This window comes from Zootoca vivipara, chromosome 1, assembly GCF_965207765.1.
Source record: "Zootoca vivipara chromosome 1, rZooViv2.hap1.1, whole genome shotgun sequence".
In the NCBI taxonomy this organism is placed as follows: Eukaryota; Metazoa; Chordata; class Lepidosauria; order Squamata; family Lacertidae; genus Zootoca; species Zootoca vivipara.
In genome coordinates this window covers 78,480,849-78,504,723 of record NC_142582.1, presented here as the reverse complement: position 1 = coordinate 78,504,723, position 23,875 = coordinate 78,480,849, and the positions used below count along the sequence as shown (strand labels likewise).

The 23,875-nt window shown below is 42.0% G+C and overlaps 1 protein-coding gene and 1 long non-coding RNA gene across 4 annotated transcripts; one reads left to right on the top strand and one right to left on the bottom strand.

Annotated features, from left to right (window-relative positions):
* On the top strand, positions 1 to 13,379 carry LMO2 (LIM domain only 2). Of its 3 annotated transcripts, none has more exons than XM_088668641.1 (4): positions 1 to 362; positions 834 to 1,031; positions 9,023 to 9,238; positions 12,306 to 13,379. In XM_088668641.1, exons 2-4 carry the CDS (start codon positions 991 to 993, stop codon positions 12,523 to 12,525), a joined length of 477 nt encoding a protein of 158 aa, XP_088524767.1. In that variant the 5' UTR covers positions 1 to 362; positions 834 to 990; the 3' UTR covers positions 12,526 to 13,379. The 3 variants fall into 3 exon arrangements, with proteins under 3 accessions (XP_088524767.1, XP_088524761.1, XP_034972537.1); XM_088668635.1 differs by having other exon boundaries at positions 138 to 501; XM_035116646.3 differs by having other exon boundaries at positions 163 to 1,031.
* Positions 4,787 to 7,508, bottom strand: LOC148687635 (uncharacterized). Its single transcript, XR_015949766.1, has 2 exons — positions 7,375 to 7,508; positions 4,787 to 5,778 (listed from the first exon to the last, which is right to left on the bottom strand). It is a non-coding gene; the product is annotated as an uncharacterized LOC148687635 (long non-coding RNA).
* Positions 13,380 to 23,875: the final 10,496 nt, after the last annotated feature.

Below are 23,875 nucleotides of genomic sequence, written 5' to 3'. Positions count from 1 at the left end.
GAGAGTGTGTGTGTGGCCCTTTAAGGAGCCAACTCAGTCGTGAGAGATGCTGCTGTTCGGGCTTGCTTGAATCCCCAGGAGCCCAGTTAAGAAATAGACAGCTGTCTCTTTAAGTGTCATTTCCTTCTATTGTATTTGAATCGTGAGCAGGAAAGAGGATGTGAAACCAGAGAGGACAGACCGCGGAGCCAGCTTCAATAATAATAGTAGTAGCAGTAGTGGGGTAATAATAGCAGCAGCAGCAGCAGCAACTTCGACTATAATTGTGATGGTGCTGTTGGTGGAGATGCTGGCAGCTGCCTCTGCGGAGCAAGAGCCCCTCTCTCGAGCGCGCCCGGAGCTGCCCAGGCAGCAAACCTAAGGCAAGCAGCAGAGGAGACTCCGGGATCCAACGCAGCAGTAGCAGTGACAGCTCGGGAGACGGCGGCGCGGAGCAATCTCTCTGCCCCGGTCGCTTGCGCCCCCTGAGCAGGAGGAGCGTCGGCGCAGCCAGGATGGGAGGTTAGATCCTAAGGGTTAGCTAGGCGCGCTCGCTTGCAGGAGAGGCATCGTCGCAGGAGCAGCATCCAGCACGCATCAGCCCACCTCTCTCTCTCTCTCTCTCTCTCTCTCTCTCTCTCTCTCTCTCTCTCTCTCTCTCTCTCTCTCTCTCTCTCTCTCTCTCTCTCTCTCTCTCTCTCTCTCTCTCTCTCTCTCTCTCTCTCTCTCTCTCTCTCTCTCTCTCTCTCTCTCTCTCTCTCTCTCTCTCTCTCTCTCTCTCTCTCTCTCTCTCTCTCTCTCTCTCTCTCTCTCTCTCTCTCTCTCTCTCTCTCTCTCTCTCTCTCGTGCTACAGGAGGAAATCCTGCGAATGTCCTTGGGGAGCGGGAGGGGCGGAGGTGCCACTCTGCCGCGGGTAGCGAGCAGGCATTCAGGAGCAGGCAGCCTTTGTAGGGGCAGATCTCGGCGCAGACCAATCCACCGGCGAACTACAAAGGACCCCGGAGCTGCCAATGTCCTCGGCCATCGAAAGGAAAAGCCTCGAGCCCTCCGAGTAAGTGACCTCCTCTCCCTGTTCCCCCCACCCCCCAAGTCCCCTCCAGCTTCCCATCTCCAGAGCTAGGGCCAACTTTGCCTTGGAATGGAGACGGATTCTGGGCAATCTGTGGGCTAGAGGGGGGGGCTAGATTGTTGTGGGGGGGAGAGAGAATAATGACCATTATTATTTTTATTACTATTATTAGCGCTGGCTTAACAGAAAGTGTCATTCGGAGAGAGACAGAAATAAATAGGATGGGGCTGCTGGATCTTCCTTTCTCCAGGTTACTAGGTGTGTGTCAGAGACCCCGCTCTCCCCATCCCGATCCAGTCCCTGTACCGCGATCACGTTATGAATACGGATGGACTGTGCAGCAAAGACTAGGGAAGATGTCATTAAGCTCGCACTAAGCCAGCCAGCCAGCCTGCTACTTGCAGGGATGGTAACTGAAACCCAGAGCCACAGGCAAGTTCCCCATTTTGAGTTGGAGGCCAATTAGCAGAGCCACCAGATTACCTATCCTGCTGAGGGCGGGAGTGAGGAGGGGAGAAAGGAGCGGGCATTTAGGGTCGCAAACGCCTTTGCATCAGGTCCTGCAGATTAGGTGATGCTGATGAAAGAGGCTTCACAGGGATAGGGGGTTGGGAGACTCCGGTTTTACAAAAACCCAAGTTCGCCTGCAGTGCCTCTCTTTCTTTCTTCTCCTCCCTGCCAGGCTACACACTGGCTGATTAGACTAGAAAGGTCAAGGTTGTTATCAGATGCGTGTGTGCTCGCGCTCAACTTCCACATTTTCATCATACTGTACAAACCACCGGTTTGAAACTTGGAACAAAATGTCCAGCAAAAGAGTTTCTGTGCAGGAGCCACAAGCGAGATCAGAAGAGGGGGGAGTGGTTGCTGTCACTCACAACCCCAACCTTAGCTGTTAAAGAAGGAAAAATGAATAAATGTTTAAGTTGGTATAGAATTTGGATTTCCTGGTAGACTTCTTACCATGATAATCTTGCTGTACTCTCAAACAAATGCAGATATATATAATTGCAGAGATGATTAATTTGCTGTATCATCAACACTGCCATTGAACTGGGCTTTTAAAGTTCACACACTTACCTGTCCTATTGAACTTGGTGGGAATTACGTCTGAGTAAACAGATGTAGGATTCAAGCTATTTGCCTTTATTTAGGGTGATCGTATTTTATTTGTCTAGATCACAGTAGCTTTGTGGTATTCTAGCAAGAAAATCTTATTTTAACTTTTAATGTCCCTGCTTAATTAAATATGTGTGTATATTTAATTCATCTGTCAGTTGTTTTCATGAGGTATCAAGAAAAAAAACAGGGTGTGATTCTGTGCTCTGTTATACAGGCTTAAGGCTGCAATTCTAACCATTCTTATCAGGGACCAAGCACCCTTGAATTCAGTAGGGGTTTCTTTTGAATAGACATGGTTAGAATTGTACTGTAATTACCACCGAAATACTGTAAAATGAATCCACATGCAGAAAACTGTGCATAGGTTTTCGAGTTTGTCTCTGCTTTCCGAGAAATAGGTTATATTAATTTCAATTGAATTTACTCTTATATTAAGTGTGGTAAGAATCAGTTGCTGGTAAGTGGTAAGAATCATCCACTTCAGATACTTTTATAGAGACTTATATATCATATGTACCAACTGAAACATTGTGCATATGTTACAGTTGTTCCATTTCCTATTTCCCCCTGCTATGTTAAAGCTCCTTATTCATATTTTAGGCTGCAGTCCTATATATCCATTTACTTAAGAGTAATCCTCTGAAAACTCAGTGGGACTTAATTTTGAGTAGATATGTATAGGATTCTGCCGCTAATCTTTCAAAACTTCCAGCAAAGGAGGGGGGTTGCTTGAGATTCAACTAACACCTATTTTCAGTGTATCATTATGGCATACAGCATTCCAGAACATAAAGTTTATTATGAACATTTCCTCCTCCCATTATTGTAAACGTCCCTCATTGTTTTGGGATAAAAGGACATGAAACTGGTCTTAAAGAACCATGCCAAACTGCACAACAGTTGTGCAAACCAAAACCTTCCTGTGTCTGTTTATGCAGACTTGTACCGGTAGGATATCTTGGAGATAGTTTCTGGGTATTGGTTCAGGAACTCCCACACCTCTTTATCCTCAATCCTATGCATTTTTAAATATATGGTTGCTTTCACGACAAGTCATGAACAACAACCTATTTCCCCCTGCTATGTTAAAGCTCCTTATTCATATTTTAGGCTGCAGTCCTATATATCCATTTACTTAAGAGTAATCCTCTGAAAACTAAGTGGGACTTAATTTTGAGTAGAAATGTATAGGATTGTGCCGCTAATCTTTCAAAACTTCCAGCAAAGGAGGGGGGTTGCTTGAGATTCAACTAACACCTATTTTCAAAAAAAGCTCTGTTTTTTGCTACTGTCTTCACTGACAGCATTCTCCAGTGTGCTAAAACATTTAAAATAGATTTGTGTGCAGAAATAGCAGCTGTGAATAGTGAAACAATTCAGTAGCACACCCACACTACTATATAGGTATGGAATCAGGAGGTGTTTATTCATAACGGCAAATCAAGATTTAGTATGAAATGCCTTGAGAACTTGATCATCTTTCAAGCTTTAAGTAGACAAGATTCAGCCGTGTTTATTTTTCAGATAAATACGACTTGAGGAAGTTTTACTTCTTTGAATAGCGTTTTTGAGGCAGTTGAATCATTTTTCATTATAGGTAGGTAGCTGTGTTGGTCTGAGTCGAAACATATGAAGTGTGCATGCACACAAAAGCTCATACCAAAATTAAAACTTAGTTGGTCTTTAAGGTGCTACTGAAGGAATTTTTTTATTTCATTTTTCATTATGTTAAATTCTTGTTTCTTGTGAGATTGCTTTTGAGAGCCTAGAGATACAGTAACACAGCTTACTTATTCCTTGAGTGTAACATATAAGTCCTCTTGCGGCCTTTGAATTTAGCTGTTATTATTGTGAGCATTTGGGAATCTATTGTACCAGTTGGTAAACAGGGATTAAAGAAAAATCAGGAGCAGGGTGGGTGAGGCATAGCCTTCTCATCACACAGATTTGGTTGAGAAAGGAGGAAATGTCTGCCTTCAACTGAGAGAATATGGCAGGCTACCCAGACTACCTCAGAGGAGTAGAGCCTCAACTGGAAGTCAGCATCTGACTGTGATCTGAATGGGAAAGTGCCCACTTCTATTTTTTAAAAAGTTGAATATGAGGCTGCCAAATTAGATGGGTGCTGGTGGACTAAGATTTCATTGGGAATTGGGGCAGGGGAGAGAAGGCTTTTACCTCAGGTTTTTACCCAAACTGGATCCAGTCTGGGGTTATGGAGTTGCTAGTGGGAGGTATGTGGTAGCAAGCATGGGAACACCTCGGACTTGTCAAGGCCTGCACTGCAGTTATCTCTTATTGGCAACACTGCGTCACATAACTTTTAAGTGGGAAGTTCCACTGGGCCTTTTTACAGACTTCAGGTGGTCTGCACTTAAGAGAGATCTGTTAAGGCCAATGTTGCATCTACCTTGACTAGAATGTACATTTGAATTTAGTTCCAAACACTTACCTGCATTATGATCATTCATATGTAGTGTAAGTGGCGTCTGTGAGAGAGACTCAAATGAACTTATTTAGCATTAAAACTGTCCTGAGCAAAAAGGCAAAAGGACGCCATGAACGTTGTTAATGGTTTGAGCAAGAGGCATAATGTAAGCCAGTAAATCACGTGATTAACTTTGAAAATGTGAGGGTTTTATTTTTCCTCAGTGGCAATGTTTATGAGCTTAAGGTTAAACATGTGCTAAAATATCTTGCTGTGAGTTGCTGACTGTGCAGGCTGCTGGCGTTTCGCTGGGAATAATTCTCAACAGCAGTTGCAAAATGGAATATCCAGGGAACAAAGAAGCTTTCAGGGAGATGATACATTTACATTAAGAAATGGTTTTTCTCCTCTCTCTTATTTTATCCAGTCATTATTTTACCTTGTCCCCACCCCTCCCCCAGCCCCATATAATATTTTTCCCTGAGGTGAAAAGTGCATTAAAGGTAAAGGTAAAGGGACCCCTGGCCATTGGGTCCAGTCGTGACCGACTCTGGGGTTGTGGTGCTCATCTCGCTCTATTGGCCGAGGGAGCCGGTGTACAGTTTCCAGGTCATGTGGCCAGCATGACTAAGCCGCTTCTGGCAAACCAGAGCAGCGCACAAAAACGCTGTTTACCTTCCCGCTGGAGCGGTACCTATTTATCTACCATACTTGCACTTTGACATGCTTTCGAACTGCTAGGTTGGCAGGAGCTGGGACCAAGCAATGGGAGCTCACCCCCTCACCACCCAACCTCTGCTTTAAAACCTCCAAGGAAGGAGAGTCCACCACCTCTTGTCATAGCTGTCAAGTTTTTTTAAAGGGAAATTCCCTTATGCTGAATAGGCTTCCTTGCGAGAAAAGGGAAAATTTGACAGCTATGCAGAGCGGTACCTATTTATCTCCTTGCATTTTGACGTGCTTTCGAACTGCCATGTTGGCAGGAGCTGGGACTGAGCAACGGGAGTTGACCCCGTCACAGGGATTCAAACCGCCAACCTTCTGATCAGCAAGCCCTAGGCTCTGTAGTTTAACCCACAGCGCCACCTGCGTTCCACTTCTTGATAATACCATGCTACAGTGAATCATTTGGAGCTGAATCTTCCCATATGTATATGCTGTTACGCTTGTTAGCGGTCTCTGAAAAACAAAACAAAAGATGACTGTTAGTTTGAATCAGCAGGTCCTGATTATTAATATCAGTAAACATGCCATGCCCATTGTTTGGGAAGGTGGTTCCTAAAGCCCTAAGTGTTTTTTTCCCCATGAAGACGCTTTGACTTCTGCAAACCTGCTAATTAATACCTTCCCCTGATGCATGCATGGTGCCATTTTGATGGCATAAGGACCTAGACTCGGGGGTTTTCTATTTATTCTTTCCTATAAACTCAAGTTAGTACGGGACTGAATAACTCACAAAAAACCTGTTGCAGTCAACAGACAAATGCATAAGGGGGAAAGCCTTGAAGATACTTCTGCCCATTGCACCTTTTAAAATATTACAGCTGGACAGTGGATTCTCTTTTGGTGAGCTTATTGGAAGACATTGCTACAATAAGGCAATCATGTGAGCAAAGCTAATTGTGGGGGCCATTAACACAAAACCATCTCCCACACTGATCGTGGAAGGGGAGGAGGGGGTCGGAGCAGCCCGATTTCGGGCTGATCCTGACACCCCCTCGCCCCTGCCAATCGTGGAGGGGGAGGTCAGAGCAGCCCATTTTCGGGCTGATCCTGGTGCCCCCTCGCCCCTGCCGATCACAGAGGGGGAGGAGGGGGTCAGAGCAGCCCGCTTTCGGGCTAATCCTGACGCCCCCTCGCCCCTGCCGATCGTAGAAGGGGAGGAGGGGGTCGGAGCAGCCCGATTTCGGGCTGATCCTGACGCCCCCTCACCCCTGCCAATCGTGGAGGGGGAGGTCAGAGCAGCCCATTTTCGGGGTGATCCTGGTGCCCCCTCGCCCCTGCCGGTTGCGGAGGGGGAGGAAGGGGTCGGAGCAGCCCGATTTCGGGCTGATCCTGGCGCCCCCTCGCCCCTGAACGTCCATGGCTTTCCTTGCCCCACTGTGGCCCCTCCCCCGTGCCTTGGCCCCGCCCCTTGCCCCCCTTAATTTTGATCCTGGCTATGTCCCTGAGCGCTCTCATTATGTAGGCAGGGGCAAAAGATAAATGTCCTCCTTGCTTTAAATTAAATTAGCCTTTCCAACCTGGTGCACTCCAGATGTTTTAGGCTACAATGGCTTTAAAGGAGGTCTTGAGTCTCAATAATGGAGTGGTTCTACCTTGGAATCAGGAACTATTACGAGCTACTGATATATATGGACTCCCGTTGGGCATTTAGAAGGAGGGCCTACAACAAAATGTTGAAGTATGTCATTGGCCCTAATCAAGGTGATGTGGTTCAGTGTGCCAGCCAGCTAGTGAAACTACCGGTATCTTCCAGGATAATAATAATATATAATAATTCATTATTTATACCCCGCCCATCTGGCTGGGTTTCCCCAGCCACTCTGGGCGGCTTCCAACCAAAAATTAAAAACAATACAGCCATAAGGTGGAAAAGTAGGGCATTCCATAACTCTGTTTTCTTTTGGAATTTGCACTCATCATTCTATGGTTACTGAGCATCCTCATTCGTTGCTGGGCATTTTTTAAGGGACTGCCCCCATAGATATTTTTTTTTAAATTAAATTGTGCAAATCTCAGTTTTCCTAAGCACACCAATATCTTATTTCTCACCATTTTGGCCTGTCAACATTCAGTTCCTATTGGAGGAAGTAGTAATAATATCCAGTATTCTGAAGCATGGGGCTATATTCATTTTCTAGCCTTCTCATCTTCATTCGCACATAATATTAACTACAACGGCTGCCCTGGGGAGGAAGGGTGTAGTATAAATTCAATAAATAAATAAATAACAAAATAAATAACAGAGAAAACCTACTGGGGAAAACCCTGTACTTATCAGGATATGTCCTTGAAAACTTCCCACATCATTTGATGACCTGCAGTGCAATTCTGCGCATGCTTACACAGAAATTAGTCTCGGTATGTTCAGTGGGATTATTCCCAGGTAAGTGTGCAAAGGATGCAGCCATGGTCCTGCTCCTGGCTCAGCAGTAGATCTGCTAAATGGACATAGGCAAGGCAATGTACGGGACCTCACACTGGTTAAGCTGTGAAATGGGTATAAAAGTTACCAGTCTCACACAGTTGTTGTAAGACTATGGTGCTAAATAACTCTTCCCATTCAAGTGTCATATGAATACTGATGGTCAAGGTATCATACCTGTATGGCATTTTTTTTACAAATGTTATTAAAATGTCTTAAAATATTCATCACAGCAGTGAAAACATTGATATGTGTAGCAGAGTAGGGAAGGCAAACAAATTGAACAGCTATGGTTTTTTCATCAAAGACTTAAGAAAATATTAATTACTTAATGATTTGGCTACTTATAGTTTTTCTTTATACCATCCACAAATCCATTGTCACAGGACTCATGGGGTGGGGTGGGGTGGAATCCTTTTGGACACAAGTTTGCAGTGTGTTAATTACAGCTGTACGTAGGTATTATTTGTAACAGATGTTGGACTGAATTTGGACCAAAACAAAAGTAATCCAAACAAATTCTTTTCCCATTTTCATTGGTATATTAAGTATTGCAAATTAATTAAAATTAATTGACTACATTAATTAAAAGAAAATATGTTAGGGCAGCATATATATTCTGCATGCAGATATATACATATATTCATTCATTCCAAGATTTTTCACTGAAATAGGCTATAATTTACTTTAGTATAAATTATATAAATTGAGCTTTCCCTCCATACATTTGTTAGCTATGAGTAAAGGCAAGAGATTATGCAAGTCACCAAGTCCATTTACCACTGGGGATCTTACATTATGGAATGTGAGGCTTCTGCAAGCATTTCCTACTTTTCACCTACCTACCTACCTTTCATTCTTAAGGAACAGAAACTTTATTTTAAAAAGATGAAATCTCAGGATTTTAAACAGTGTATGCATAACCCTAACCAAACAATAACATATGTTAGGAGACTCTGTATTCTGTCGGGGTTGAGTTGTAGAGTTTATTGCTGGGGTGAAATTGTGTCTCTTTTGCTGTACATTTCTTATTATGAATTGCATTTATGTAATTGTTTTACCTTTTGTATTGTATGGATATTATGTCGTGTTTTAATATAACATCCATATAATACTGTGTGGTCTTTTGTTGAAGGGTGGTATATAAAATTAAAATTAATTTAAATTAACAACAGGAGAAAAATCAGACTGAAGATTTTCTGATGAGACTATGAGTTGGTTGGTTGGTTGGTTTGGCTGGATTAGTGAATTCTAAAGGCTGTCTCTTTCCACCAGGGAGCCAGTGGATGAGGTGCTCCAAATTCCCCCTTCCCTCTTAACATGTGGAGGTTGCCAGCAGAACATTGGGGACCGTTACTTCCTGAAAGCCATCGACCAGTACTGGCATGAAGACTGCCTTAGCTGTGACTTGTGCGGCTGCAGACTTGGAGAAGTGGGAAGGCGGCTATATTATAAACTGGGCAGGAAACTGTGCCGAAGAGACTATCTCAGGTATACCAGCCACCATTACATTACCCTCCCTCCCTCCCTTTTAAAAATGAAACTAGGTCTATGTTCAAAACTCTAGTGCAAGAACTGGGCTCAGCCTGCACAGAAGAGGTATAAGATACAGTACAGTGGTACCTCGGTTTAAGTACACAATTGGTTCCAGAAGTCCGTACTTAACCTGAAGCGTATGGAAAGTGGATTAATCCGTTCCAAACGGGTCCGCGGAGTACTTAAACTGAAAGTACTCAAACTGAAGCGTACTTAAACCGAGGTATGACTATAGTTGGAAACTGACTAGTTTCAAAGCCAAGTCTGGATAAGCTCCTTGTCAGTTAAAATGAGGAGGCAGGGGAGAACTTCAGGCTGCACAGGGCAGGGCTCACAAGAACCTTTTCCACGAATTGCTGTCCAGTCTTATGCAAGGCTCCGCTCTGTAGGCTGACTACTGATGTCTGAGACACAATATGGCATGGTAAGAGGAAGGGAGGAAGAACTACAGTATGCCAGCATCACAGGTAGGCACATTACCAGTCCAAAGGTTTAAAATCAGGCACTTAAACATGTGCTTTTCCTGAACTGGGTGTAACCTTGGGCTGAATGAACTGTAAAGAGTTGTAAAACTAGTGTTCATAACTAAGGATGGGGGAGAAAGCCAGTTGCATTCATATTTAAAGCCGAATTTATCAAATTCCACACTTTCTGAAACAATATGAGAATTCAAGCACAGCCATTTTTTCAAATTAACACTTCTCCAAATTTTTGTGATGCAGTTATCTAACCAAAAACTGTGTGCAAAAATGCATACATTAGGAGAAAATGTGCAAAAAATGAATATTTACCCGGTAACTGAAAATAACGTGTGCGTGCGCACTATATTTTTGCTTGCAAAAATGTGTGCATTGGTCAAAAATACATGCAAAATATAAAAATATTCCTTCAGTAGCACCTTAAAGACCAACTAAGTTTTTATTTTGGTATGAGCTTTCGTGTGCATGCACACGCACACGAAAGCTCATACCAAAATAAAAACTTAGTTGGTCTTTAAGGTGCTACTGAAGGAATTTTTTAATTTTACTTCGACCCAGACCAACACGGCTACCTACCTGTAACATGCAAAATATGTTTATTAGGAAACAAATTACTCTAAAATGCTGAATAATTTTCATGAGGGTTTTTTTGTAATTAAAAAAATCACAAATTGCTGCAGAAATGGGGAAAACTGGAATTAAGATTAGAAAAATCAGGAACTAAGAGAATTGGAATTGATGGAACCTTCCATCACTATTCACAAGACCTTATGTACACACAGTTGTTGTTGTTGTTTTTAGGACCCTGTCTCCATTTTCTCCTTTTAAAAATAGATATTTTTATTCCCTGTTGTGAATAAAAAGAATAGCTATGTTCTTCTACAATTCAAGGATCCTGATTGTTTACCATCTCTTTTGTACTTCATATGTGTGATTCCATGAAGCCATGGGGGGGGCACACTTTATTTATAGCTGGATGTATTTAGCATCCACAAAAAAAAATCACGGGGGGGGGGGTGTCAGTGGGCAATGGAGAGGAATAAAGTGCTAACCTACCCAATTATCCCACTTCAGAGCTTTTTCTAGTAGCAGTTGTGCTTGAGTAGGACTGCATTTGCGTAAAGTAATAATATGCAGTAAATCACCAGTGTTCGTGCAACATCCTGAAAAGAATTCAGCCCTATTTCCACTAGCTGAATATTTTCTCACTGTAATCGTAGAAAATATGGGCTGTTAAATTAATGCATTTTCTGTGCCTTGTAATTGGATGTGTTCCGTCTTTTCACAGCATAATGTGTTAATTATCTGTGTCTGCTAATGAAGAATTTCATAGACACAGGCCGTTAAATTGGCTTTGGCATTTCCCACATCTGTAATTCAAATGTAAAAGCCTACATTGCTTGGAATATATATATATATATATATATATATATATATATATATATATATATATATATACACACACACACACACACACACACACACACACACACTCCCTCTTCCTCTTTTTAATCCACCATCACAAGTGATGCATTCCAAGGTGGTTCTTTAGTGCCACCTTAAAAAAAAAAAGAATCCATATGTAGCAATTGTTACAGTGGCTAGGAAGCAATGAACAGTGACATCTCCTGGAAGGCCAGGGAAATGACGACAGTTTTCTTCTTGGGGATTGTATTCCAAAAACCAAGCAGTAGGATGAGCACAGCGTTTTGTATGATGAGCACAAGGTTGGAAACTGACAAGCCCTTTCTGAAATGTGTGCAATTGCAAAAACATTGCAAATTTATATTGGCCCCTGCTTGATCATCTGCTGGAATATTAAACTAGATTTTTTACAAACTCAGCAGGCAGTAGCCTAAATTAATTAATTATATGAGAGCACATGCTATCAATATGTATCTTGCACATTACACTGATAAACCTTTGAAAACATAGCACCATAATGGTGGTCTCTATGGGGGTGTTTTCATGAGGGTGCAAAATGCTAAAACAGGTTTAGTCATCATGGTGCCTTCCATAAATTGTTGGATTACAACTGCCATTATCTCTTGACCATGGGCCATGCTGGCTGGTTCTGATGGAAGTGGTCATCCAACATTATCAGGAAGATAACATGCTAAAATAAAGGATCCTATAAAACTTTTGGATTTGCACTAGAACATCTAGCAGTTCACAGAATCCGCTGCAATTCATTTTTATTAAAATGGTTCTATGAACTTCAACCTGCTTTTTATTAGAAAGAACCTACAAATGCATCTTGATTGCTTACAAATCCATATTAAGATGAAGCCAATATTTCAATCAACAGACTGGGGGAAAATACAAACTGGCAATCACCATGAGACCATTAGAATCCTCCTCCATCTTTTTCATTACTCTTTCTCCCTCCACAAATTTCTGGGTGTCCTTCTACACAAATCTATTTTGCCTTCACAAAACGCAGCCAGACGAGCAAGCAAACTTCCTTGTACCTTACGCAGTTAGAAATACATTTGATAATCTGACTCCTGAAGGTTCTTGAATTTCTTTCCCCCTCTCTAAAGGCTCTTCGGCCAAGATGGCCTCTGTGCCTCCTGTGACAAGCGGATCCGGGCCTATGAGATGACGATGCGAGTAAAAGACAAAGTGTACCACCTGGAATGCTTCAAGTGCGCCGCTTGCCAGAAACACTTTTGTGTCGGTGACAGATACCTTCTCATCAACTCAGACATAGTCTGTGAACAGGACATCTATGAGTGGACTAAGATCAATGGGATGATATAGCTCACTTGTGCCTCATGGTCTCCAAATCCATCTCATGGGTGACACAAATACCTAGCTGTGGTGAGGAGATTATCACTCACAACATCTATGTGCTTTGTCTAAGGAAAGGGGGAAATACAACAGAATATACAGGCACCTCATCATGTACAATTGCAGATCGGGGACTGGAACAGTAGCAGGCGGGTGGGTTTCTGTTAGCAGTCACGCTTTGGTGATAAAACTGACATTCTCTGAAGTGATGGTGGAAGCTGGGGAAACAATATAAAATAACAATGGATTCTCTTGACTGGAAATATAGTAGTGACATGTAAACCGATAGTATGGCTTCGACACTTGCAGGCTAGGTTGTGCAATGAAATGGGTTTGGGTTATTTTTTACCTTCCTTTCTGTTTACGCTATTTAGACCATGTTCCCAACATTAATGCAAGATGAGATAATGTCAGGAGGTGGGGAGGGGAGCAAGGAAAATGGGACTCCCGTTCTTTTAAATTCTGGATGTGGAAAGAATGCTACTTTTTGCATGGAAACCAGTTTTTCCCATTTGAGAAGGAAAAGTACAACCTTTGGCTGCAAGGCTGCATCAGATGCACCCTATTTTATACATTTAAGTACTTGTGAGGGACTTATTGACATGTGACTAATGCCAGACTGCAGTCTTCAATGCTAAGCAATCATTTCAAGAATTTAGGATAGGCCTTTCGCTGCCACTGTGTGTGAGAAATATCACCACGCATTTCTATACAAATGTTAATTGAAAAAAAATTGTCCAGCTATTTTATTAACTTAGGCAATATTAATAATTTGTTGTGTGTAGTAAGATTCTGCAGATTTAATTAAAAAATGACTGGTTTGATATCTGGCCTTAGTTTTTATTTTGTCACACTAGTGGCTTTCCCAGCCAATCAGATTTTAGTGCAACAAACACACAACCAAACAACCGTTACTAATTTCTTTTGTTGCAGGGATGCTGAACCACTGAATTTGCTGTTTTGTACATGTTGATTTTATTGCTTTTATCGTCTGTAAGCCACCCGGAGAAATGCAAGTGTGCTGGAAGGTTATGACATAAATCTAACCATCATCACCATAGAAAATGCTATTTTCCTCACAGGCAGTACACCTGTTGCTTTTGTGACTGCCACATATAAGCAGTGTAATGGTATGTCAATCAAGTGATATGAATGGTGACGAGTGGGTTATTGAATATTACCTGTGATATGACTGGTAATGAGTGGCATAAATTCTCTCTCCTCCGTATTTGTGCTGCTTGAGATTTTTTGTTTGTTTGTAATAGGTTTCAAAAACATTACTAAATGAGGCAGTCACTGGAATTTCTCCTGCCAAGTTGAGGTTGAAATCAGGGAGAGCTTGCAAGATGATCCTCTCCCCATGAACAGTAACAGACTTGTTTCAATAACCCTTTCAATGCAACCCAATACATGCTTACTTGGAAGTAAAACTGGCTATGTTTGGTAAGGCTTACTCCATAACAAGTATGTTTAGGATTTTAGCCTAAATTTTTATTTTATATTATTTGAGTTCTTTAAAGGTTGAGTGCTATTTCCTTCAACACTGTTCCCTTCCCCTCAAAGGATTTAATAATGCTATCTCTCTCCCCTCTTATTCATTGCATGTAGAGTGTATACTGTACTGTATTTTATTGATTTCTTTATATGGGAACTTAAGGGACTAAATATAGTTCAGGCATTCATTCACTTATCTAGAGATGCTCTAAGGAAACTGGGTACAATCCTGCCAGCATTTATTTGCAAAAAAGAGAACCATCTTCTTGAGCTGCAAAACTCACAGATTTATCAAACAAGGTTCAAAAGTTTATTTACAATGGGTTTTGTTCATGTTCAGCACAACCAAAGCTAATGATCCATCCACACACACACACACACACACACACACACACGGAATTGTTATAATCCATATTCCAGAACCTTCACATAATCCTGCCCAAGAACTGAAGCCTTCCACTGATATCCCTACCATAAAGTGACAATGCTCAAAAGGGCATTTTCTGTTTGTGGCCCCTTTACCTCTCAAATGTTCTGCCTTAGTAGACCCAAATAGGACCTTCACAGCTTCTATTTCGGAGAGCAGGTTTTAACTAGACCTTAGAGCCCCCCCCCTAATTTTGGGGAGTGGCATGAGTTCTACGATTTAAAATAAATCCAGTGTAGCAAGCAGAAGTCTGTTGGGTTTTGAGAAATGTTTGTGATAAGAGGCCACTGAGCGGCCAAGTGAAATTTTGGCACAGCTGTTTAAGCTGTAGTAACTGCCTCCCCTCCTCAGGATTGGATAGGAGTCCCTCAGACAGGACTTCCATATTAGTCTCTGTGTAATACTTCAACCTAATACAGATAGTCTATAATTAACACATATTGCATAGTGCATAGAATGGACAGAAACATTATGCACAACTGCAAAATCTGCTGTTTTCTAAAAGTAGTTCTGGCTGCCCTTGAAGGCTTTGCCAAGTCTAGTTGTTTACCTGTCAGTACCAATTTAAAGCCTTTTATTTCTAAAAACATCTGTCAATTGACATGGGTATGGTGCTATTGATTGTTCTAATATGAAGACAAGCAGGCAGATAGCCCTGTTGAATTGTCGGCTTACCACCAAATTTGTGCAGACTCCTCACAAATCAGACTTTATGCCTCTCATCTCACTTATTTTGCCTTCTCCTGCCTGGCTCATGGTTGATTTGTTGCCGTTGCTTGTTCATTTTTATTATTTATTTCCCAATTGGCCTCGCAAGCATTGTAGGCAGCATGGTCCTACATTTTTTGCAGTCCTGTTCCTATATACAGTGCTGCTCCTATATAAATGCACAATAGCTCAACTATTCGTTGACCTTTTAAAATCTAAGAGTGTCTGCCAAGCAATCTTGCCCACACATCTCTAAAGAAAGCCCAGATATCCCAACACATGTGCCCCAGGGAAAATTAAATATAGGTTAGATAAGGAAGGATAGCGGGACCCAGGTGGTGCTGTGGGTTAAACCACAGAGTCTAGGGCTTGCTGATCAGAAGGTCGGCGGTTCGAATCCCTGCAACGGGGTGAGCTCCCGTTGCTCGGTCCCAGCTCCTGCCCACCTAGCAGTTCGAAAGCACATCAAAAAGTGCAAGTAGATAAATAGGGACCGCTCTGGCGGGAAGGTAAACGCCGTTTCCGTGCGCTGCTCTGGTTCGCCAGAAGCAGCTTTGTCATGCTGGCCACATGACCCGGAAGCTGTCTGCGGACAAACGCCGGCTCCCTCGGCCTATAGAGCGAGATGAGCGCTGCAACCCCAGAGTCGGACACGACTGGACCTAATGGTCAGGGGCCCCTTTACCTTTAAGGAAGGATAGCAAAGGATGAGATCACACCAAGCAAATTGTACTGTCAGAAATATGAGGTGTCGTGGCTACTCTCTGAGCAAGATGCATGAATTGGACCAGGGGTCAGCAAACTTTTTCAGCAGGGGGCCGGTCCACTGTCCCTCAGACCTTGTGGGGGGCCGGACTATATTTTGAAAAAAAATGAATGAATTCCTATGCCCCACAAATAACCCAGAGATGCATTTTAAATAAAAGGGCACATTTTGCTCATGTAAAAACATGCTGATTCTCGGACCTTCCACAGGCCGGATTTAGAAGGTGATTGGGCCGCATCCGGCCCCCAGGCCTTAGTTTGGGGTCCCCTGAATTGGACCATTGTTAAGGTTCAAGTGCTGAAGTATGAGGTTATGGTGAGCAAATAATTTTTTTCTGGATAAAATTTGGCCATTCTCAGACTACCTTGAGAAAGAAGTAATCACCTCCTGTGGTGTTTGGTGTGGGGCAGGAGAACAATTTAAGGACATACGAGACCACCCTGAAGGTTTATGAGGTTGTGGGCACACAAGAGTCAACCCCTTGAGCTACAGGCTGAGGCGGGCTCTGGGGCATCCATAGGGATGGACAGGTACACTAGAGTGAACACTTTGCTGTGGGGCCATGATGAATATGTTCAGCTTCCACATACGGTACCTCAAGGCTCACCAGGCAAAGCTGGGGAGATACAGCCAATTCTTGGCTGGAAAGCTACTGTATGCAGCAGTGGACATGCCCAGGGAGTGCAAGTGGGGTGCTCCCCCCTTTATACTGTTGGGAGGTTGCAGAGACAATCTGTATTATGCCTGAGTCCCTTCCAATTCCTACTCAGCTGCCCTCACTTAATAATTGGCTCTTGGTTTGCAGATCTCATGCTATAAGTATGTTTCAATAAATATAACCATTCCACCAACATGCTGTCTCTTGAGTCTTCTTCAGTGGTGTGGAGGAGAAAGAAGCTGGGAATGATGGGATTGTGATTGCTTCGAAAACAGCACCTTACTATTTAACATATGTTTTTATTACAAAACCAAGTGTGAATTATTGGAGTTGTTTTCAAACGTTGGAAAAAAGAAATAGATATCAGATCTCCTTTTGGAAAAAAAGACCAGAAAATCAATGAAGAAATTAGAGGAAAATGTCACTTCCTTTCAGTCCTTTTTAAAAAGTCTTTAAAAATGTCACATCATCAGAGCATCCCATCATGATCCACAAAAGTAAAACTGGGACATTTGATACTGAATTATATTGTTCTTTGGATGTGTTCAGCAACAGCATTATTTGAAAAGCACATCATTATTCAATATTTTCTTCCATTATTCAATGTCATGGTTGGAAAATTAGAGTATTACCAGCAGTATCACTTTTTAATTCTGTGCCCTTGGAAAAAAGGGTAATATCATGTCAGCTTAATGGACTTGATCACATGAGTAAAACAGGAAGCTGCTGTTAATGCAATATCATTATTGAAAGCTGGGTACAGCTGTCTCTCCTGCCACTTTTCTCAAGGTAATACTATGCTCCCAATCCTGTCATGCCCAGGAATCAAATTATTTGAATTCTGGACACATCAGCACAAAACTGAAGACACTCTGCCAGATCCATAGTATGCTTGGAAAAGAACATCGTGTACAGCATCACTCATTTATACGACTGTCAGTCTGGTGCTGTAAATTCACAAGATATGGAGGCTTCGGGTGCCACACTTTTTGGTCTTTCTGCTCCTCAATCACCTTCCTTCAATATCTCTACCCTATGTAAGCTAACATTTCATCTCTGAGCCATGTAGCTTTCAAATGTCTGCCAGGATACTCAGAGGTTGTCCATGCTGTAAATTTGAATGGAAAACTATGCATTAAGGTGACTAGTTGATTACAGTCACCCAGAAAGATTCATGCCGGTTCTGAGATATGCCTTTGGAGAAGAATCTGCAAGAAGTTTGGTAGATCTAAACTAGAATATAGTTGGCACCTACTTACCCCCTGCTCCTCTTTTATTAGATGGTTCATTTGTAGGCACAGAAAATTCAGTAGGACAACTCATTTTCTCTTCTGCTCTTTGCCAAATAGAAAACACAGTGCAATACTTAACAAAAATTCAAGACACAGATTGTTTAATTAACATTCATATTCAGTAACCACCTAGATTAAGGTGAGGCTCACATAAGATTACTGTAAGCATTCACATAAACAACGTGCATCAACCTTTGTGACACTGGAAAAAGGAATCTATTTGAAAGTAATAAATATCAGCAAGTTCCTTAAGAATAGAATAGAAAAGATAGAATAGAATAGTTGGAAGATATCATAGGGGTCATCTAGTCCAACCCCCTGCAATGCATGACTCACAGCTAAATGAAAGAGTAATCTTATCTGTTTTAGCAGTGGATGCTGGGGGGTTAGGGACAGAACAGCATGTCATATGGCTTTCCCTGGGTGCCCTACACTAGCCTGCTGTCCTCAGGCGTGATAGAAAACAATGTTCCACCATCAGTGTTGGAAGTATTTATTAATCAGCTTTCCAGTTGGCTTCTGCACATTAAAACTGTGGAGGTAGAATCTTGTCCTTTCACTCTGGCAGCAAAATTCTTGGAATGGTTCTGAATTTTCTCACTAAACTATCAGCAAGATCAGATGTGTGGAGTAAGTTGTGAGCCAGCTTTCACATCAGTGAGTTGTGTTTGGTGTTCTCAACATGATAAATGTGTTTGGTTGTTGTTGTTGTTGTTGTTTTGTGTGGAGACAATGGTCCAGTAAGCTCTGTGCAATGGAAGTGGCAAGACATTGTGACTGGAATTCATTATGGTTTACATTTATATTGTGTCTTTCTGAAACTAGGCACCAAGGCAGTGTTATAGAAAATTATAGGGGGGGGGAGAATCAGGACACCATTATTAATGAACAGAGAGGGGTGACCGAATCTGACAGCTGCAGTTACCCAGAATCCCTCGCAACACCACCTTCTTCACCTCTGCTCCACTCCAGAGACTCACACCCCTCCCGCTTGGATGCAACCCTGCCCTAAGGATCAGCATATGCACACATTTCCACATGACTAGCAACTTGGGAGCCATAATTCCCTGTCAATGGTATCTCATTCACAATGGAAGATTCCTCTGAACAAAAGACAGTGATCAACTCTTATGAAAATGTTAATTTCTCTTTGTGTTTAGGAATTCACACCTAGGGCTCTGGAAGTTATTCAAGAGTTTGGAAGGGTAGCAGGTTTCAAACTGAATAAATCAAAAACTAAAGTATTAGATAAAAATTTGAATAAGGAAGAGAGAGAGAAATTGCAAGAAACAATGGTTTATCTTTTGTTAAAAAAGTGAAATACCTTGGTGTGTATATGACCGCAAAAAATTTAAATTTGTTTAAGGATAATTATGTGAAATTATGGAATGAAGTTAAGAAGGATTTAGAAACGTGGACCAACCTGAAATTGTCTCTGTTGGGCCGTATAGCAACAATTAAGATGAATGTATTGCCAAAGATGTTGTTTCTATTTCAATCATTACCAATAATTGAAAAGCTGAGTTGTTTTAAAGAATGGCAAAAGGTGCTATCAAAATTTATATGGCAAGGGAAGAAGCCAAGAATTAAATATAAGGTATTGACCGATGATAAACAAAGAGGAGGCTTCTCCCTACCTGATCTTAAAATTTATTATGAAGCAGCTGCCTTTTGCTGGTTGAAAGATTGGTTTACATTGGAAAATGCTGATATTTTGGACTTAGAAGGTTATGATAATGTTCATGGTTGGCATGCATACGTGTGGTACGATAAGGTTAAGGCCCATGGAAGTTTTAAAAGGCACATTGTTAGAAATTCATTGTTCAAGGTTTGGTCCAGATATAAAGATTTACTAGAAAGAAAAACGCCAAATTGGCTTTCGCCTTTGGAGGCCAAGGTTCGTAAAAGATTAAATATGGAGACCGGTTGGTTGAAATATAGAGATTTGTTGATTCAAGATGGAGACCAATTTAAATTAAAAACATACGAGGAGTTGAAAGGTAAATTGGATGATTGGCTCCAATACCATCAGATAAATGAAGCATTTAAAATGGATAGAGTAATTGGTTTCCAAATTGAGAGGTCAAAGGTGGAAACAGAATTGTTAGAACCTAAGATGAAAACACTTTCGAGAATGTACAAATTGCTGCTAGAATGGCATACAAAAGATGAACAAACTAAAAATGCTATGATTTTGTGGGCAAAGGATGTGGGTCATAATATCATGATGGAGGATTGGGAGAAGTTGTGGAAGGAAAACATTAAGTTTATTGCGTGTAGTCTATTAAAGGAGAATATAATGAAAATGATGTATAGATGGTATCTTACACCAGAAAAGCTAGCAAAGATCTACCACAACAATGATAATAAATGTTGGAAATGCAAGAAAGAAATAGGCTCATTTTATCATATGTGGTGGACATGTCCACTGGTGAATGACTTCTGGAATAAGATTTATAATGAACTTAAGAAAGTGCTAAAAGGCACATTTGTGAAGAAACCATAGGCATTCCTAGTGGGCATCGTAGGGAAGGAGATTCCCAAGAGAAAGGTATTTTTTTTCATGTACGCCACCGCAGCAGCGAGACTTTTGATTGCTAAATATTGGAAGCAGCAAACGTTACCAACGATTGATGAATGGCAGATGAAAATGATGGAATTTATGGAACTGGCAGAGATGACCGGACGAATCCGCAACCAGGGAGAACAAGCAATTGAAGAAGAGTGGAAAGATTTTAAATTGTATTTAAAAAATTATGCTAAAGTAATATTTTAAGAATAGAAATTAAGTGGTAAATAAATCTGTGGATTAGGTAAAAGAGGTTATTCTAGAATAGAAAATAAGAAATTTAGTATTAAAAGTGAATATTTAGAGGTAGAATTTGCTAAATTAGAAGTGTGTTCGAGAAACGCAGGGACGGGAACCCGAGGAGGTCCCAATATATACTGTGATAAAGATAAGTTATACAGTTTTTTATTCTTTTTACTTTGTGGTTTTCTCTGTTTTTCTTGATTTTTGTATTTTTGCTTTTTTGTATTCATATCTCCCCCACCCTTTCTAATTTTCTGTAAATCCTTTTTTCTACTGTGAAAATTAATAAAAATCTTTTTTTTAAAAAAAGGAATTCACACCTGGGAGGGGTGATAGGAGGACTAGGAGAGGTGTCAAAAGTGCTCAGATTTCTACCTTGAACCCTCCTTTTTTATGAGGTACTAGTGCCATTCAGCCCGTTTAATAAACGGGCGCTAGAACATTCGGCCTTTTTCAGTGGCAGCGGCGCGTGGGGGGCTTTTATTCCTTGTCTAATTGATTGTTCCTCCCTTTGATCCTTAATTTATCCCTAATTCCCCCCCCCCGTTCCCAAACCCCAAGCCAAAGTCCCCCCCCTTTTTTACCTTTACAGCCCGGGCTCGGCTGGGGGGTGCGGGGGGTATTTCTTCCTTTACCCCCTCCGAAGCTTGTGTTTGGAGTGCGGATCCCTCCCCATCCTGTTTTCACGCGCTTTTTGCGCCTGCCATTTGGTTCCTAATTCCCCCCCGGCAATAGCTGCCAGGGCCCAGTGGCCGAATTCTGGCTCCTGGACGGCTGCTCCGGGGTGTACGCCCAGTTTTTTTTGGGGGGTGGGGGTGGCTCCCGCTACTTTTGTTGGCCTCCGCGGCTGTTTTTCAGTCGCCTGCTGCGTCCGGAAGGGAGCTTTGCCATCCGGGGGGCTTGCGCCCGCCCCGGCACTTTCTGAGGGTCCCGCGGTTGGCGCTGAGCATTCGGTGGCCTCCCCACGCCTTTCCTGGCCGTTCCGGCCCCGCGGGGGTCTCCTGGTTGCTTGCGCTGTTTGGGCCTCAATTTCGGGCCTGTTAGTGAGGAGAAGCCGGGGCCTCGATTTTTTTGTCGTCCTGGCTTCCTCCTCAGGCCCTTGGGCACGTTGAGAGAGGGCCTGCCCTGCTTAGGGGCCTTGCTGCCTGCTCCTGCCTTCCACCTGGTGGCCTCTGTTTTAACTGCTTATTGAGCCAGTGCAGGGCAGAGGGGTGGGGTGGGGAGAGTGTGTGTGTGTGTGTGCGCGTGCAGTCTCTGCGTCCAATCCCTGTGTCCCTGGGGCACATGCTCAGTAGCGCGGAAAACGGGACACAGGGAATCTGGACGCAGAGACAAAGGGACTTTATTATATAGGATTGATTACATAGCTGTGATGTAGGAATGATGTATTGGGGGCGTTTCTTGGTGATGGGGAAACTGATAAAAGTGGAGGTTCTCTTTTGTTCTGGGTTCCTTCCTTGTTCTCCTGCGTGAGGGGAAGGACCCTGTTGCAACAGCAAATAAAGGCTTTGCTTCTCAAACTTCTCTGGTTGGCCTCTGTTATATATTCTCCGACCAATGGAGAACCCAATAAGGCTCTTGTGTACCCCATAAGGGAATAAGAGCAGATTTTTGCTTAGAACAGCAGTTAAAACAAAAGTAATATACAAATACAATATAAAAGTCAATGTAATGCAACAAATTAAACACACAAAAACCACAGTAAATAAAAACAAGGGCAGGTTAAGAACAGTCACCAGCAACAATGCAAACTAGCAGTCTCTTTCCTTATTTGGATGGCGGGTACATTTGGCTTACCATGAGGTTCTATTTCCAGTATGTGGGAAGTTTGGGCGCTTGTGGCTACAGGGGTAAGTATGCTAAAGAATTGCCTTTGGAGGGGTACAGACTAGATTAACACTGAATATTTATTGGTTTTTAGCACACATGGGAAATGTGGCATTGTGTCTGATCAATTACGAGGGAGTTGCTAGGGATGCTGTGGGGGCTGCTGCCAATGTTGCTATGTTAGTAAAATCAAAAAGTAAATTATAAGTAAAATAAGTAAAATAAAAAAGTAGAAACAAATGCTATCTCCTTTGCTGTTGGGAGTATATAAATCCATACACTCGTATTAGCCTTGGCACAACAAACAGCCCAGCATAGCTGAACCACAGGAGCAGCCTATGTTTAGGATTGCAACTAAAGCAAAAGATTTGGGGATATAAATATGACCTCTGCCAGGCACATACTGTTTTTTTAGAAAGCCAAACGATCAACATGCAGCTTGTTTACACCTTAGTCTTGACTTGACTATCTCTAAAAGAAAAAAGGCAACATGTGTTACATAGATATGAGCTCACAGAAAACAGACACGGCACCAGTGAACTTCAAAGGAGAATTTCTAGCTCACTCACTTGGGAGTTACAGTAGTTACATTGAACTCAGTGGGACTGACTTTTGAGTTAACATGCTTTTAGAATAGAAATGGATGTAATTGTGGTTTGTTAATAAGATGTACACAGTAATTACTTTCCATAATAAAAGATACTGGGGCTAAAATATGTCTAGATATCTCATCCTACATTCCTGGAAATCCTGCTCCAAATCCAGATGCATCTGGGAATCAGTAGTGAGGAAGGTTATTTATGACAACATATGTAAGGGCAATCTGCCCATTATTATTTCATGTATTCCATGGCTGAACCAACGTTATGAAAAACATATTCAGGCACTCAGCCCTGACTGCAAGACCACTTTAAAAAAATAGCACAAACAAAAGTTATCATAACCATTTGATAGCAGCTTTTTTATTAATGCTGCCCAAATTAGATTAAGTGGTGTGTGTTCTATGGAAGGCAACAAATTTTGGGATTACCATTTTATTTAACCCTTACATTAAAGCTCTTCAGCTGTAAAACATCTTCTTTTTACATAATCCAAGTTGTTACCCAGGTTTCTGGGAAATGCAGCACACTGAATGTGCATTCCATAGATAAGGGTTATCTGCTACTTCATTACACAGTTACAGGCTCCCTCCTAAAACAGCTGAGTTTTTCTTGAAGGAATGGAATTGGTGTCTTGGGCAAATCTGACACATCCTCAGGGCTGGATTGGATTAAGACATTTAGAGGTCCTAAGCACTGAAAAGATTATGGTGCCCCGCCCCCCGCCCCAATAATTC

Bases quoted from the DNA above. Each gene is read 5' to 3' on its own strand.
- LMO2 (XM_088668641.1), top strand. From the start codon at position 991: ATGTCCTCGGCCATCGAAAGGAAAAGCCTCGAGCCCTCCGA. The intron at 1,032-9,022 runs GTAAGTGACCTC...TCTTTCCACCAG, and splicing joins AAAAGCCTCGAGCCCTCCGA to GGAGCCAGTGGATGAGGTGC. The intron at 9,239-12,305 runs GTATACCAGCCA...CCCTCTCTAAAG, and splicing joins TGCCGAAGAGACTATCTCAG to GCTCTTCGGCCAAGATGGCC.